General features: G+C 48.8%; 1 protein-coding gene across 1 annotated transcript in view; it reads left to right on the top strand.

The window, feature by feature from the left end:
• LOC111156070 (glutamate ionotropic receptor NMDA type subunit 2A) overlaps window positions 1–13,663 on the top strand; it is a 368,159-nt gene that overhangs the window by 300,666 nt on the left and 53,830 nt on the right. The window contains exons 8-10 of the mRNA XM_022516657.1: window positions 2,283–2,408; window positions 5,853–6,082; window positions 13,208–13,368. Of these exons, the coding sequence (XP_022372365.1) occupies window positions 2,283–2,408; window positions 5,853–6,082; window positions 13,208–13,368 (517 nt within the window). The remainder of the gene's footprint in view (window positions 1–2,282; window positions 2,409–5,852; window positions 6,083–13,207; window positions 13,369–13,663) is intronic.

Raw genomic sequence — 13,663 nt, forward strand, 5'->3', positions numbered from 1 at the left:
AGAGTCTCCTAGATTGAAGTCCCTTCGTGAATGAATGCGTCTGCTTTAAACCAGTAGAGGACGTAATCCAGAGCCACCCAAAATATTTCTGGGTCCCTCCTTAGACACGTCTAATGGTGGTGTTTCACCATTACTGTGATGCTTTTCTACACATGGTGGTGTGTGTGTGTGTGAGAACAGCAGTCCTTCAGGGCGCTCCTAGGTACCCAACTTATTGAAACCAGAACCCTGTCGCAGAAGCCTTTTATCCCCGTGCCATGATCACAAGTCAAGCGACAGATGTCGCTTCCAAGTGGGAAGACATCTGGGATCAGTTGCTTGATCCGGCTTCCTTCTAAGCCCACTGCACACTTACAGGTTCTGATGTGCGAAGGAAGAATTCAGAAAGGATGCCCTCTTGTATTTTTTATCATGTTATCCCAACCTGCAGAGAAAAGTTATCAGATTAATGAACGCGCAGGTTTTAAACCAGGATGCCTTTTTCAGGAAGTGCACCCCCCGCGCCCCCACCCCCGCTCCGGGTTCCGGCTTTAACAATGGAATCAAACAACTGTTCCGTTTCACATACTGTGTGTGTAGTGCGCAACACACACCACCACACGCCACCCAGCACTTTCCATGTCCATGCTCGCTGACTCCTCACGGAGATCTCCTGTAGTAAAGACACACTGTCCCATGAACATACCCAACTCAGAGAATGACTTCACCATTTCTTTCTATCTTGAATGTTTAGTATTTTTAATCCCCTAATTACCCACTTTGTTCTGTGTGGATATACCTCACTACCAAACTGCAATGATTTCAAGGCCGTGGTATTGCTACCACCCAAAGTAATTTCAGTGAAGATACGTTGTTGCAATCTCGTTGGTTTCTTCAAACTCATCTTGTCTTATTCAGACCGAATGGGCTGTGTTGTTACCTGTTCCTTTTTAACATATCCGCACTGTCAAAACTGCATTGCAAACCATTCCTTCTGGTTTCTAAATTATCCAGTGTAGTTAAAGCTTTGGACATACTAGTTTCTTGCTATGTAGTAAGCTCATTAAGTTGGAATTTACGATGACCTCTAGCTGTGTTAGGGAGTCACAGACTTTAATGATAAGGTGGCTTGCGACCAGCCTAGTTCCTTATGATTATTACTAGCTCCATCAGAAAAACAATTTAAAAATAATAAAATGTCTGCTCTTCAAGAAGTGTTACTGGCCTTCTTATATTTTACCCTCAGAAAATGTTTGCTTATGAGGCAAAGAATTATACATATATTGGTATCCAAGGGCAGTTTCTTCCCAATGATGCATTCAGGTGGAGATATTTTCATTTTTCAAAATTTTAGCCTTTGCTGATTTTCTAGCAAACTTGTGTCACATGCGGATACAATGGCTCCATTCGGCTCCCTCAATCAGACTGAATACAAACGCTCTTAACTTTCTTGAGTGTTCTAAGATATAGAACCTTGTGACTTGGCCTGCCCTTCTGAGACATCTCTATGAAAATGAGCGTGATCTAAACTCCTTTCGGTGGGGGGGAAATAACCATCTGTCCATCTACTACTTCATTGCCTCTACTCTCAGTGATGTTTTTCATTGAATTACCATGTGAGTGTAATATCCTCAAATGACTTTTCAAATGCATTTAAGCCCATTACCAACATCAACAAGATTTTAAACTTGTAGAAATCTCATCTGTCTGGAGCAGAGGGTGAGGTGGGGAGCATGGGAGTAGTGGGGGCAGACGGTGACCTTCCAGTATTGCTGTCAACTCCGTGATTTTATAGTCCTTTTCTAACAGGTTGTAATGTTCCCTTTCCTTCTGGAATTCCCTGCCCACCGTCCCTCTGGCATGTAAAGATAAAAATGAAAACAAGAATAAAGCCTGTGCTGATCTGCAGAAGCCTTAGGCTTGACTGTTTGGGTCTAGTCTTGCTTCCCCTTCTAGCGTTGGTCCCCTGCGTGTTACTATGATCATAGGACCGGATGGTCTCGTTATTTGCATTCTTTCTCCCATTTGTTTTTCCACTCCTTGACCCAGTTTGGAAAATGTCATGTGCTCTTCTCTATTTTTATCCTATTATATGCAGCCTTATAAAATACCTCAGACCTGTTGTAGAATGAAGGACGGTGAAGACGTGTGAATCCACATTGACTAGCTTCTTTTGAATGGTTGGAGTCACGTGAGGGTGGGTTTCTCAGTGAGCCTGCCAGTGGGCCTCTGGTCTTCTTGCTGGTCTTGCATGACCGTGTCCCACTGACCATGTCCCACTCCTCTGGCCTGTTCCCCTGCAGAACCGTTCAGCGCCTCCGTCTGGGTCATGATGTTCGTGATGCTGCTCATTGTGTCCGCCATCGCTGTTTTTGTCTTCGAGTACTTCAGTCCTGTTGGATACAACAGAAACTTAGCCAAAGGGAAAGGTGAGACCCCCTCGTCAATATGACCCAAGGTTAACGCTCTTTCATTTACTCTCTACAAAGATTTCCCATTCAGAACACCTCACCCTATACCATCTTGCTAGTCTGTGATAGGAATGGAGCTGGGCGACCAGTACTACTTCCTTCCACCCCGTGGTGGGATGTCTGCCTCAACTGAAAAGGGATAAAGCCAAATGAAGCGTTTTCATCATTTTATCATGTGAAGTCTGTAGTTGTTAGGTGGAAACTACTGACAATTTGTTGAGAGAGCAGATGTAAAAAGAAGTTTTTCTGGCAATTAACTTTTGAAATCTGTGTCAAAAGAAACGTTAAGATTGCAGTGAATCTCGCCTTCCGTCTATGCAAAGAAATGGCTTTTATAGAACCTAGTTTAAGAACATACTGCAGATTACTGAATCACACTTGCATTCATTTGACAATAAAGATAATTGTAAGGGGGGCTATTTTCTCCCGAAGAATTGCATTTTCCTCTTGATAGTGCCTGACATTAGTGCATTATACTTGATAAAGCTGCTTCAGTAGATAGAAAATTGCACCTGGCCAACATACATCCCTAATAAAATTAAGTAGGTCATAAAGTCATTGGCTATAACTTGTGAAGAGGGTCCTATGCGAACCAGTATTCATGTGACAGACATAAACACATTACATCACTTTGAGTGACTCTTCCTCCATGCATAACAGTTTCTAAGTGGATGGCTTCAAAAGGCTGCTGCTAGGACCGAATCTTTTTCATTAAACATGACTTAACTCGGTGGAAGACAGCAGGTCTTTGACGTAGAGCCATCCAAAATCAGGGGCACTTGAATTTGCCGCATACTCTTTTCACTGGGAAGATTCAGTACTGGAAACAGCCAGCAGGTCATGGGAATCTGTTAGGAACTTAGTTCCTAAGTTCCTGGTTCCTGTTAAGAACTTATTGAGGTCCTCCCACTTCTTCACCATTGAAGCATGGTGATTACTGTCTGTAAACCATCTCCCATCCACCAAACCCGGTGAAGATGCCGTGAATAATCGTGTTATGTTTAAATGGGATAATTGTCAGCCTCCACTAAGAGGCCAATGTCATTAACCAATACGGAGCTTCCAGCAGTGGGACCTGAGAAGGTTTTCAGTGAGCGGTAATATTTATGTTCGTGCGATCAGCGTTTGTGCTGTTTGTGAGTTCATGCATGTCTTTGATGAGTATTTACCGAGTGGGTACTATGTGCCAGGCACTGTGCTAGGAGAGGGGAATAACATGTTAAATCAGGGAGAGATTTCCTGACCCCCAGAGAGCCGAGAATTTAGTTGCAAAGACCACACATGAACACATGCATTAATAATCACAGGCGGTAATAAATTTCAAGGAGAAGCGGGACAGAAACCAAAGTGAAATGACGGGAAGGGGTCCCTACTTTAGATAAGATGGCCGAGCAGGGAAGAACTTTCAGAAGACAGGACATTTAAGCTGAGAGCAAAAGAATGAGAAGTCATGTGAAAAAAAACGGAGGGAAAGGCATTTGATGCAGAGGGAGCAGCCAATGCAAAGTCCTCGTCGGGGAATCGAGCTTGATAAAACAGAAGAGAGTGAGGGAGGTGGACAGGGATACAAGATGAAGGGAAGAGGTGGGACGAAACATGAACAGTGTGGGAAGGTCACTGGGGCTACTCTGTCAAGACAAGGGGAGGGCCAGGCAGCAGTGGACAGAGGGAACCCAGTGAGGAAGGTGTTTGTTTTCTGAGAGCAAGGATTACGGTGGTTTGGACTTAGCTGGAATTAAGCAGGTAAATCAGGGCTATATCTTGGAAGATCAAACATGATCCAAAGGCCAGTCACTTGTGGTGATTCCTCCTTTGGCTGAAGCCCACAGTTCCAAGACCATGGTAAAGCGAGGAACCCAGCCCACCACCTCCCTAGCCCTTCCATCACCCCAAGGCGTCTCGCTCCCTGCTCATCTGCTTGTGGAAGCTCTCCAGAAAGACCAGCGACCTGTTTCTTTGTGCAGTATGGTTTTCTGTTACATTTCACTGCACTTTATGGGGAAGATTTTATGCACGGCTCAGTAATGGTATTCATGAATCAGGAATTCCCAAAAGTCTTGGACAGAACCCCTGCAAGGGCCTGTTTCTGATTCCCATACAGCCATCACTCCTGGCCAGCACGCATCCCTAATAAAATTAAGTAGCTCATGAAGTTAACTGGATGGGCTCTAATTATTTTTTTTTCCTAAGAGTTCTTGGCATCTTGGGAATAAGCCCAGAAGATTTATTATGAAACTAGGCAAAGAGAGATGGAAGAGTTTGAGATGGAGCATACCAGAATTAATTGACTTCCCTTTAATGTGCTGAATGGGGGATGTTATAAATATTGGTGTAGCCAGAGTTTGGCCTCCAAAGTGCAGAAAGCTTGCCTCTCCCAGGCTCCCTGCCCGGATCGTCATACCTTTGATCCGTGATTTACTTCTGCTGCTCTGCTGATGTTGCCAACTAAAGTCTGAGTAGATCATTTTTTCAAATCTTCATTTACTTAAATGACATGAAAATTAACCTTCTGTTAAAGGAAGACCTTTTGCCTATGAAATGAGGGCAGACATTGGTTGTTTTCCCCCTTGTGCAAAAGAGTTGTGAAAGCCCTATGGAGTGCATTTCCCAGTGTGCGTAGCCCACCCTTCCCCACCAGCACATTGGGCCATGTTGCCCTGCTTCTTTAGTTCAGCTGGCTACAAGGCCCATTTCAGAATCTTCAAAGGGACCTGTAGGTGTTTCAAGGCTACACCGAGGGAGAGAAAGTGCTGGGATATCAAAGCAGGTCCATGACCTGCAGCCACATGTCTTCCATCTGGGAAGTGCTGGAAGAATGAAGCTCTATTGTTTGGCTCCTTGATGTTTCCATTTGCAGAGGGTTTTCATTTGGTTTCATTCCTCTACTGTGGAATTCCTCTACTGTGGTTTCATTCCTCTACTCTCCTTTTCATTTGGTTTCATTCCCATCTGAGTTTGGGCAGGAGCAGTTGCTAGGGACAGTCGGATTAGAATACCACACATCACCCGGTGAGAACCAAAGCCGCCCCCACGCACACATTTTTGTAAGGCGCGCTCTATCTATTAAAGGAGATTGGTTCCCCCAAATGGAAATTAAATCCAAATTTACAACCGGCCCGAATGCAACGTCTCATCCAAACCCACATTTTACATGGCCGTTTGCTTCTCCTTTCTTGCTTATTTTTGATTTCCCCTTCTTTCAAGAAATGTGGCAAGAATCTAGCCAGAAATGCGGGAGGAGTGCTCATTGTTGAAGATAAAGGGAGCTGGGGCGGCCGGGGTTCTGGGCAGTGATGGGGGGCAAGCATGAGAGACCCGTTCCATCTTTGGACCTGCGGCAGGACTGCGGGTGGCCGCCATGTTGTCCTTCGGAGACGATACTGTCCTTTCTGTTATTGGCAGCACCCCACGGGCCTTCTTTCACGATTGGCAAAGCTATATGGCTCCTCTGGGGCCTGGTGTTCAACAACTCCGTGCCTGTGCAGAACCCCAAAGGGACCACCAGCAAGATCATGGTGTCTGTGTGGGCCTTCTTCGCCGTCATCTTCCTGGCCAGCTACACGGCCAACCTGGCTGCTTTCATGATCCAGGAGGAATTCGTGGACCAAGTGACCGGCCTCAGTGACAAAAAGGTAAGGTCACCTCGCTTTCCTCACTGCCCGAGGGGTGGCTCTTACCTGCTCTCTGCTCAGAAGAGTGCGATGCGGGCTCCTATTATCCAAACCCATCAACTGACTCTAAAGCCGAAAGCCAGACGGGTTTTGTTTTTGGGTTTTTTGGCTTCTGAACTTAAATTGACATACTGCTAAGAATTTTAGAAACAGAACCTTAAGCTCAGCCCTGAAGGGGCTAAAAGATTCCAGATCTCGTTAGGAAGCATTGTTTCTGCCAAAGGGTCCCTTCTCATATTTACAGGATCATGACAGGGACGGTTCCCAAAGCTCTGTGACTCGTGGGAGGGCCCAGATTAGGGTTCTCCCTTCAAGGGAGCGTGTGATGGTGGAGAAGACGACGAGCCTCAATGGGGGACAACTTGGGAGGAAGCAGGGTGCTCTTAGCTGTAGCCACCTTCCTGTTCTCCGGCCTTGGCCGAGTCTCTAGGACCTGCCAGGTCTTGGGTTTCTCATCCATGACATGAACGAAAGTCATCTCTAAGGCCTAGCCTATCCGGAGACCAGACTGACAGCTCCTTTTGACCCGGGTGGTTGGGCAGCCCCACCGTCTGCGTCCTCAACTCACCTGGAATTTCCTCAGGGGACACAAAAGGAACAGAGAGGGCTTTTCATTCGCCACCGGCTCCTTTTACTCAGGCGTGTCTCCAGCCCCCGCCACATGGGGCTGTGCTCCCCGAATCAGCAAGATGGCAGGACTCACACCTGCCATTTCCATTCTCTGCTGTAGTGCTGCGAGGGGGGTGGGCTATTGAGAAAGGCGCACAGGGGAAGAAGAGAGGTAAACTGGGTGCATCCTTCCATTGAAATTGTGGGTTCAGCAAACAGACTCTGACTTGCTAAGCTCAGCAGTGTGGGGATTGCTGCTCGGCCGAGATTGTCCGGCTCGTGTATGCGGGTGATCGTCTTTCTTTATAAAATCTCACCAGCGTGTCTTGCTGACATAAGTCTACGTATATTCTTTTGGCATTCATCAACAAACTGCTGAATAGAAAATCAACCATGAAAAGCCCTAACCGCTTTTCTGTGACATACGCTGTGCTTGAAAGAGGCGCAGAGAAGGCCTGTCATCAGGGAGATGATGAGGGGCGGGGGCTGGGTTGGTCTCTCTCTGATGGCTTCCCACTGCGGCTCGAGTAAATGCCAGGCTGCTTCTGGTGGCGGCAGAGCCCTGGATCCTCTGGCCCACCCCCCAGGAGTACACTCCTTCTTGCTCATGAGCCCCCTCCCCCACTCCCGCCACCACGTTCCTTCAGTATCCCAAGCATCTTTCCACCACAGGACTCTTGCACTGGTCACGGGCTCTGCCTTGCATGTTCTTCCCCAGTATCTGTGGCTGGCTCCTGCTTGACTTTCAGGCCTGAGGGGGAATATCACCTCCTGAGAGAGGTCTTCCCAGCCACTATGGCGAACTTTGCAGCCTGAGCTTATGCTCCCATGAAACTTAAATTCTAGTAGAAAGTAATAAGCAACAGGCAAGTAAACGTAAATGGGGAAGAACATCTCAGGCAGGACCAGTATTATAAAGGAGGTGAGACTGATGAGATTAGAGGTGGTGCTAAGGGTAGAGTTAGTTGGCGTGTGGGGTGCTCAGGACATACTTGTATGTTGAGTGAGAAGTGTGTGGTGTGGAGGACACTGTGGGTGCCCCATCCAGCTCTCCCGGTGTCCCCTTTTCCAGCTCTGTGTGCCCATCCCCCATTTGCTAACAGAGGCTCCTAGCAGGGATCTTCAGAGGGTGTTGACCTTGGTGCCCTGGAACAGTAAAGGCCTGGAGATTGGATTTCCCCCAGTCCTTTCGTTCCCTGTAACCAAGAGCCAACCACTGTGGGCCCAAAACCCCAGCAACTCCATTGCATCCAGGCGCCCAAGGGACGCTTTCTCTGGAGCTCCCTGCGGCATCAGGTGGAAGCTGAGACATTGCCCCAAATCACCCCTCAGTTGGCTTCCTCTTAATCCCTGACCTCCTGCCCACGCTCCCTTCCAGATCTCTCCGGGAGTCCGTCCTTACTATATGGTGTTCACCCAAGCCTTGGCTCTGGGTTAGCTTCTAAAGCTCATGGCACCTGTGAGACAGCAGATCAAGTCAGGAAGGCTCTGTTCCTGTCCCCGTCCCCCTGTCCCCCTCCACCACCCACCACGTGCGGGCTGCGTGGGCCCCGCCACCTCATCCCTCCCCCTACATTTGGGAGAAGAGGCTGGAGCAAGCGCGATAGGAGACAGCCATCGTGAACGTGCCTTGTAGCCCCTAGAGTCCCCTACGGCTACAAAGCACCGGGCCATGACGCCGTCACACCGTGGGGGCCAAAATAAGCAGCTGGAGGTCCTGCAGAAGCAGTGGGAGCCGCGTCTTCAGCAAAGGGTTTCTCAAGAAAGTAGTTGGTAGCCCACACTGCTCTTTGTTGCCATGTTCAAAGGCAAGGGGAGAAAACAGTCCCTGGCCACAGAGTTTTAGGTCTAAATAACATGACCGCTTGTAAGAAAACTAATTAGAAGCACTAATAATTTGTCTGACCTTCCCTGACTCGGAGACACCCAGGAACAGATCCCACATCCTCGTGGGACACAGCTCGGCCTCCAAGCTCAGAGCGTTAGCGGCAGGCGGCTAGCTCTCTTAATTAAATGCTTGATACGATTAGATAAACAGCAAAATTCTTGGAGTACATAAGCTAAATGCTCCCAGAAGATTAATAGCAGATATCCCAAGAAAGTCTGCAAAACAAAAATCTGTACTGAATCAATTTATTTTAATACGATACACGGTGGGCTTTCCTCCCCTCCCCCCCCCTTTTTTAATCACCATTACCTATGGAACAACTTGGGTTTATGATGCTTTTCAAGCATTTTGCAGCCTCGGTGCTTGCTGGGAAAAGCACCTTTGAAGCCCACAGTGCTCAGATGAGCTTGGCTTCAATTATAAATAAGCAGATTCGTGGGTAGATGCTCCCCTAGGAATTACTGAAGGAAAGTTGAAATGTTGGTGGGGAACCTTTCCAACGTGCTGGCGATCCCTAGGGTAGCGGAGCTCCATCCCTGGGAAGCAGGGTAATGTGGTGGGAAGAGCAACTGTCGTCTTCGGGGTCCGGTGAACCTGCGGTCCGATCTTGACCTTGCCGCAACATGGTCATGGGGCCTTCGGTATGTCCGTATCCCCAAGGCTTAATTTCCTAACGAGAGTGGGGGCGCGTATTAATACCTCGCTGGCAAGGTTGATAGGAGGCTTAGAAATAATCGCCACCCTGTGCCTGGCACATGGTGGATAATCCTATTAGAAGGGCTCGTCCTCCTTCCTCTTCCTCCCTCCTCTTCATCGCCCTCCTCCTCCTCCTTCGTGATCAGCCTCCCTGCCTGGTGAGCCCCTTCCTCACGTCCGGGGTCTCACAAGCCGCTTCATTAGCTGGCCTTTGGTGATAAAAGGGGGTTTTCCAGGAGTCTCCTTGGCAGAGGAGCCCTGGCACGTGTCCCCGTGGAGCTGGGCTGTCTCTCAGCGCTGCGTCCAGACTGCTGGGTGGTCACTGGCTGAACAGAGAGGCCTCTGAACCTCTCCTCCCTGCGAAGGGCCCCCAGTTGTTTCATGCTGAACCCCAGAAGCGTGCGGCCCACCACCCGCGGGAGAAGACCGTACCTGAGACACGGGGCTCCCAGGTGCCAAGGCCCCTTACTTATAGCCACAGAAGGCAGATATTTTTAACGAGTGTATAGTTTGGGTGTGTTAAAGGAATGAAGCAATGTCCTGGTCAGTTGCCATTGTTTTCCCTAAACGTTTCATTTCCCATATCTTGCATCTCTACTTCCTCTACCCTAAAGGGCTTGCTTTCAGAGCGAGAAGTCCCAGGGAGTTCTCCTGCCCCCAGGCATCGTGATGACATTGCTCTGTGGTCTCAGGCTGACCGGGGACCTCTCTGCCTCACCCCTTCCTTTGCTTGAGCCCACGTTTGTTTCTTTCTGTTTGCACACGGAACTCTCCGGGAGAAGGTGGCGCTGGAAATCATTCCAGTCAAGTACATGGACTGTGTCCTCAGTGGGAGGCCCTGGGATTTAAGAGATGAGCTGTGCTTGCCCCTGTTTTTCACCGTGTAGGTCCTGGCTTTTGAGTGAGTCATGAAAATAATTCAGGGGTTGTGACCATTTTAAAAAAAAAAAAAAAAGAACATAACGGATGACGTTAGAATAGATCCCCCGTAGGAGAAGTGCCCCGCAGGGGTGCCCACGTGTGTGTGCGCGTGTGTGCGGCATGTGTGCGCGTGGAGGGGGTGGGCATGAAGGAGTGTCCTGGGCTGTGGACTGTGCCCTGAGAGCCCTGCTTTAAAAAGTTTGACAGCCTTTACATAATGGGAAAGGTTCTTGGATCTTGGTGCTGGGCTGGATTTTGCATGCAGAGAGGGTCCAGTCCAGGCCCGGGACGCACGGAAATTCATCCCTGAGGCCGAATATCCGTCTCCATCACTGTGTGAAGAGAAACAGGGTTGGAAGGAAACCTGAAGAGCTACGTGGCTTCTGTGCCGCAGATGGGGACTGGAGCGGAAGGCGCCTGGTCCAGGGGTCCAACGGTCCACGCCCCCGGAGGGTTGGCGGCTGCTCTTAACAGCTGGATTTACGAATAGCATCATTACTGCAATCCCCAGAATCGGTGGCTGCCGTGCCAACGAGCCCGTGCCGGCGCCCCCTCCCCGCTTGGTGATGAGTTGGGGCACTGCCTGCCACACTAAGTGCAAAGAGCATTTTGCTGTTCGTACGTGGGTGCGTGCGCACGCACACACACACACGCAGTCTCCCAAGGCAAGGCACCAGCAGCAGGGTCTCATTTGGACAGGGTATGGCCACTTCCCCCAAATGCGGTGGTGGCTGCGTATTACACAGCGGCGTGCCTGATTTAGGGGACACGGTTTTCAATTGGAAATTTTAATTAACGGTAAAGTGGAGTGTGAGTCTGGACGGAAGAAAGATGTTTTCAGTTCGTTTGACTTGGGTAAACTCGGACGCCTTCTCCAGCAGCTCTGAGCTGCACGGAAGACAGGCTGGCTTGCAAGTCGGAGACATCTGTGGATCCCAGCCTTGGTCCCGCCGTGGCTTTGCTGGGTGTCCTTCCCTTCCCTCTAAAAGAGGAGGGGTTGCTATTGACGGTCTGTGAGGAACAACAGAGTTCGTGAGGACAGGCATACGAAGGATTGGATTCTGGGCTGCTGCTTGTAAGCAGTGGGATCCTAAACAGGTCAGCTAATCTCTCTGAGCCTCAGTTTCTTCATCTGTAAAATGGAGCCTCCAAGATGAGCTACCGGGCAGATTCATCATGAGGATGAAATGATCCAACATTTGTAAAGTCCTTGGCACACGGCTGGCCCCAAGCAAGTCCTCGGAGAGGGCTGGCCATTGTTATCATTCCTTTATAGTACCAGAATGTCATACGTCATGGAAAAATGAAGCCCAGGTTACTTTTTTACCCATGCTAATAGTAAAAATAAAGAATAATAGTAACTGTTTTTGAGTGCTTAGTCTGTCGCAGGCCGTATTTTAATTACTTGACAAATTAAAATAATTTTAGAACTTCCCGTTGACCCTGCAAGGGAAGGACTGGTATGTTTTCCACTCTAGGGACACGAAACAAATGGGGACAGCGTGAAGTGCTTTATCCAAGGTCCCGCAGTTTGTTAATGACAGAACCCGATTTTTTAACCTCTGAACCTGAGCTCACACTTGTACCTATTTCCCTGTGCTGACGCGAGATTTTATTTCTGTGTCTGGGACTCAGACCTAGGACTCTTGACTCCGAATCTGGTTGGGTTGCCCCAAATACTGATGTTGTGAACAGATGGTATCCGCTAATGAGGGAAGAGAAGCAGAATATGGACATCCAACCTTTCTGGAGGCCTGAGAGCCAAGCAAGACGTGGGCATCACCGGGAGGCTAATGGTTAGGAGGAACTTCAGCTCCAGAAATGTTTATGGAGCCTGTCATCGTGCCTGGAATAGATCAGGCCCCCAATAAGTCTAGGATGCATGCGTGTGTGAATGAATGGGTGAGTGGAGAATGAATGAATGGCAAGCTTGTAGGGGAGGAAAGGTAATTTTCCCTCTACCCTTATAGGTTCTTGGCTGAGACTCCTCTGTAATAAAGGACAGATTAACAGGAGAAAAACAAACAGAAGTTTAATAGCATGGATGCCTTCCGTAGACATGGGACATGTCCAGGAAAACTGAGTACCTCCCTGAAGTGGCCCAAGCCTCCAGCTTGAACGGCCCCTCCAGCTAACCACAAAAGAGTGATGCTGGAAGCCCGGGTGGGGAGGCCAGGGATGGGAGGTTGTCAGGAAAAGCACAGTTAAACAAGGGTGAGGTTATCAGGCAGATTTAAGTTGGTGCCTTCAACACTGGTAAGAGTTTCTACAGTTCAAATCCTCTTCCTTTTCCGGGCGCTGAGGGGAAGACCTCCTTGTAGGTAGAGCTTGCCCTTATCCGTGTAAATGCCTCTTACAGAAGGGTTAACGTCTCTCCAGAGCTTCTTTTGTGTCTGCTATTTCTTAAAAATAGCCAGCCAAAGAAGCCAGCCTCTTATGCCAAGGACGCATATTTTGGGGTGATACGTTCCATTGCTCATCATTTCCTGGGGGAGGTGACGGCACTTGTCAGTGGGATTCAGAGAAGGGAGCAATTGGTGGGGAAAGCAGAAAATTTCACTAGAAGATAGATAAACGAACCGAGTAAAGCAATACCTTCATTCTAGCCCACTTGGTGTTCTCCTGAGTATGGCCCGCGTGCCCACCACAAGGCTAGCTCTATAACGGGGTCGAAAAAGTCGATCCAACAGATGTCTCTAGCACACCCAGCCTGGCCCATTGCTGGGCACTGGGGGACAGGCGGGAACGAGACAGATGCTGTTCCTGACCTCCTAGAGCTCGCAGGCCAGTGGCAGGAGTGATTAAATAAAAAAGGAAGCCCAGAAATTCTCGGTTTGTTCAGCCGTCCTGTGCGGATGTTGTAAGTCATGCGTATGTTGAACTCTGACACAAGACAGAATGGTGGCTGACTTCTTCTCTCTCTGTCTCTGCCCTGTCTGTCTGTCCGTCTGTCTCCCTCTTTCTCTCTCCAGTTTCAGAGACCTCACGACTATTCCCCACCTTTCCGATTTGGCACGGTGCCTAACGGCAGTACTGAGAGAAACATTCGTAATAACTACCCCTACATGCATCAGTACATGACAAAATTCAATCAGAAGGGAGTGGAGGATGCCTTGGTCAGCTTGAAAACAGGGTAAGGATGTGATGGGTTGCTTTTTTTTTTCCTTTTTTCTTTTTTTTCCTCCGTCCGCAGGCCTACCAGCCCGTAAACCTCATAAGAAAATGACTTTCCCCGTCTTGGTGTTTATTTGCCCTCAGCTCTGTGTTTTCTGGAAAGCAGCTGCGGTGAAGATGAACCCCGGTGGAGGGCTGCTTTTGTGCACCTGATAAGTATCCCTGGCTTCCCTCGGAGTTGTGTTAAGGAAAAGCAAAGCCAGGACGCTTTGAAATGCAGAGAACCAGAGGGTTTTCTTAAAGCGATTAAGAGC

This window comes from Enhydra lutris, unplaced genomic scaffold (genome assembly GCF_002288905.1).
Source record: "Enhydra lutris kenyoni isolate GAN:26980312 unplaced genomic scaffold, ASM228890v2 scaffoldscaffold45, whole genome shotgun sequence".
NCBI classification, from domain to species: domain Eukaryota; kingdom Metazoa; phylum Chordata; class Mammalia; order Carnivora; family Mustelidae; genus Enhydra; species Enhydra lutris.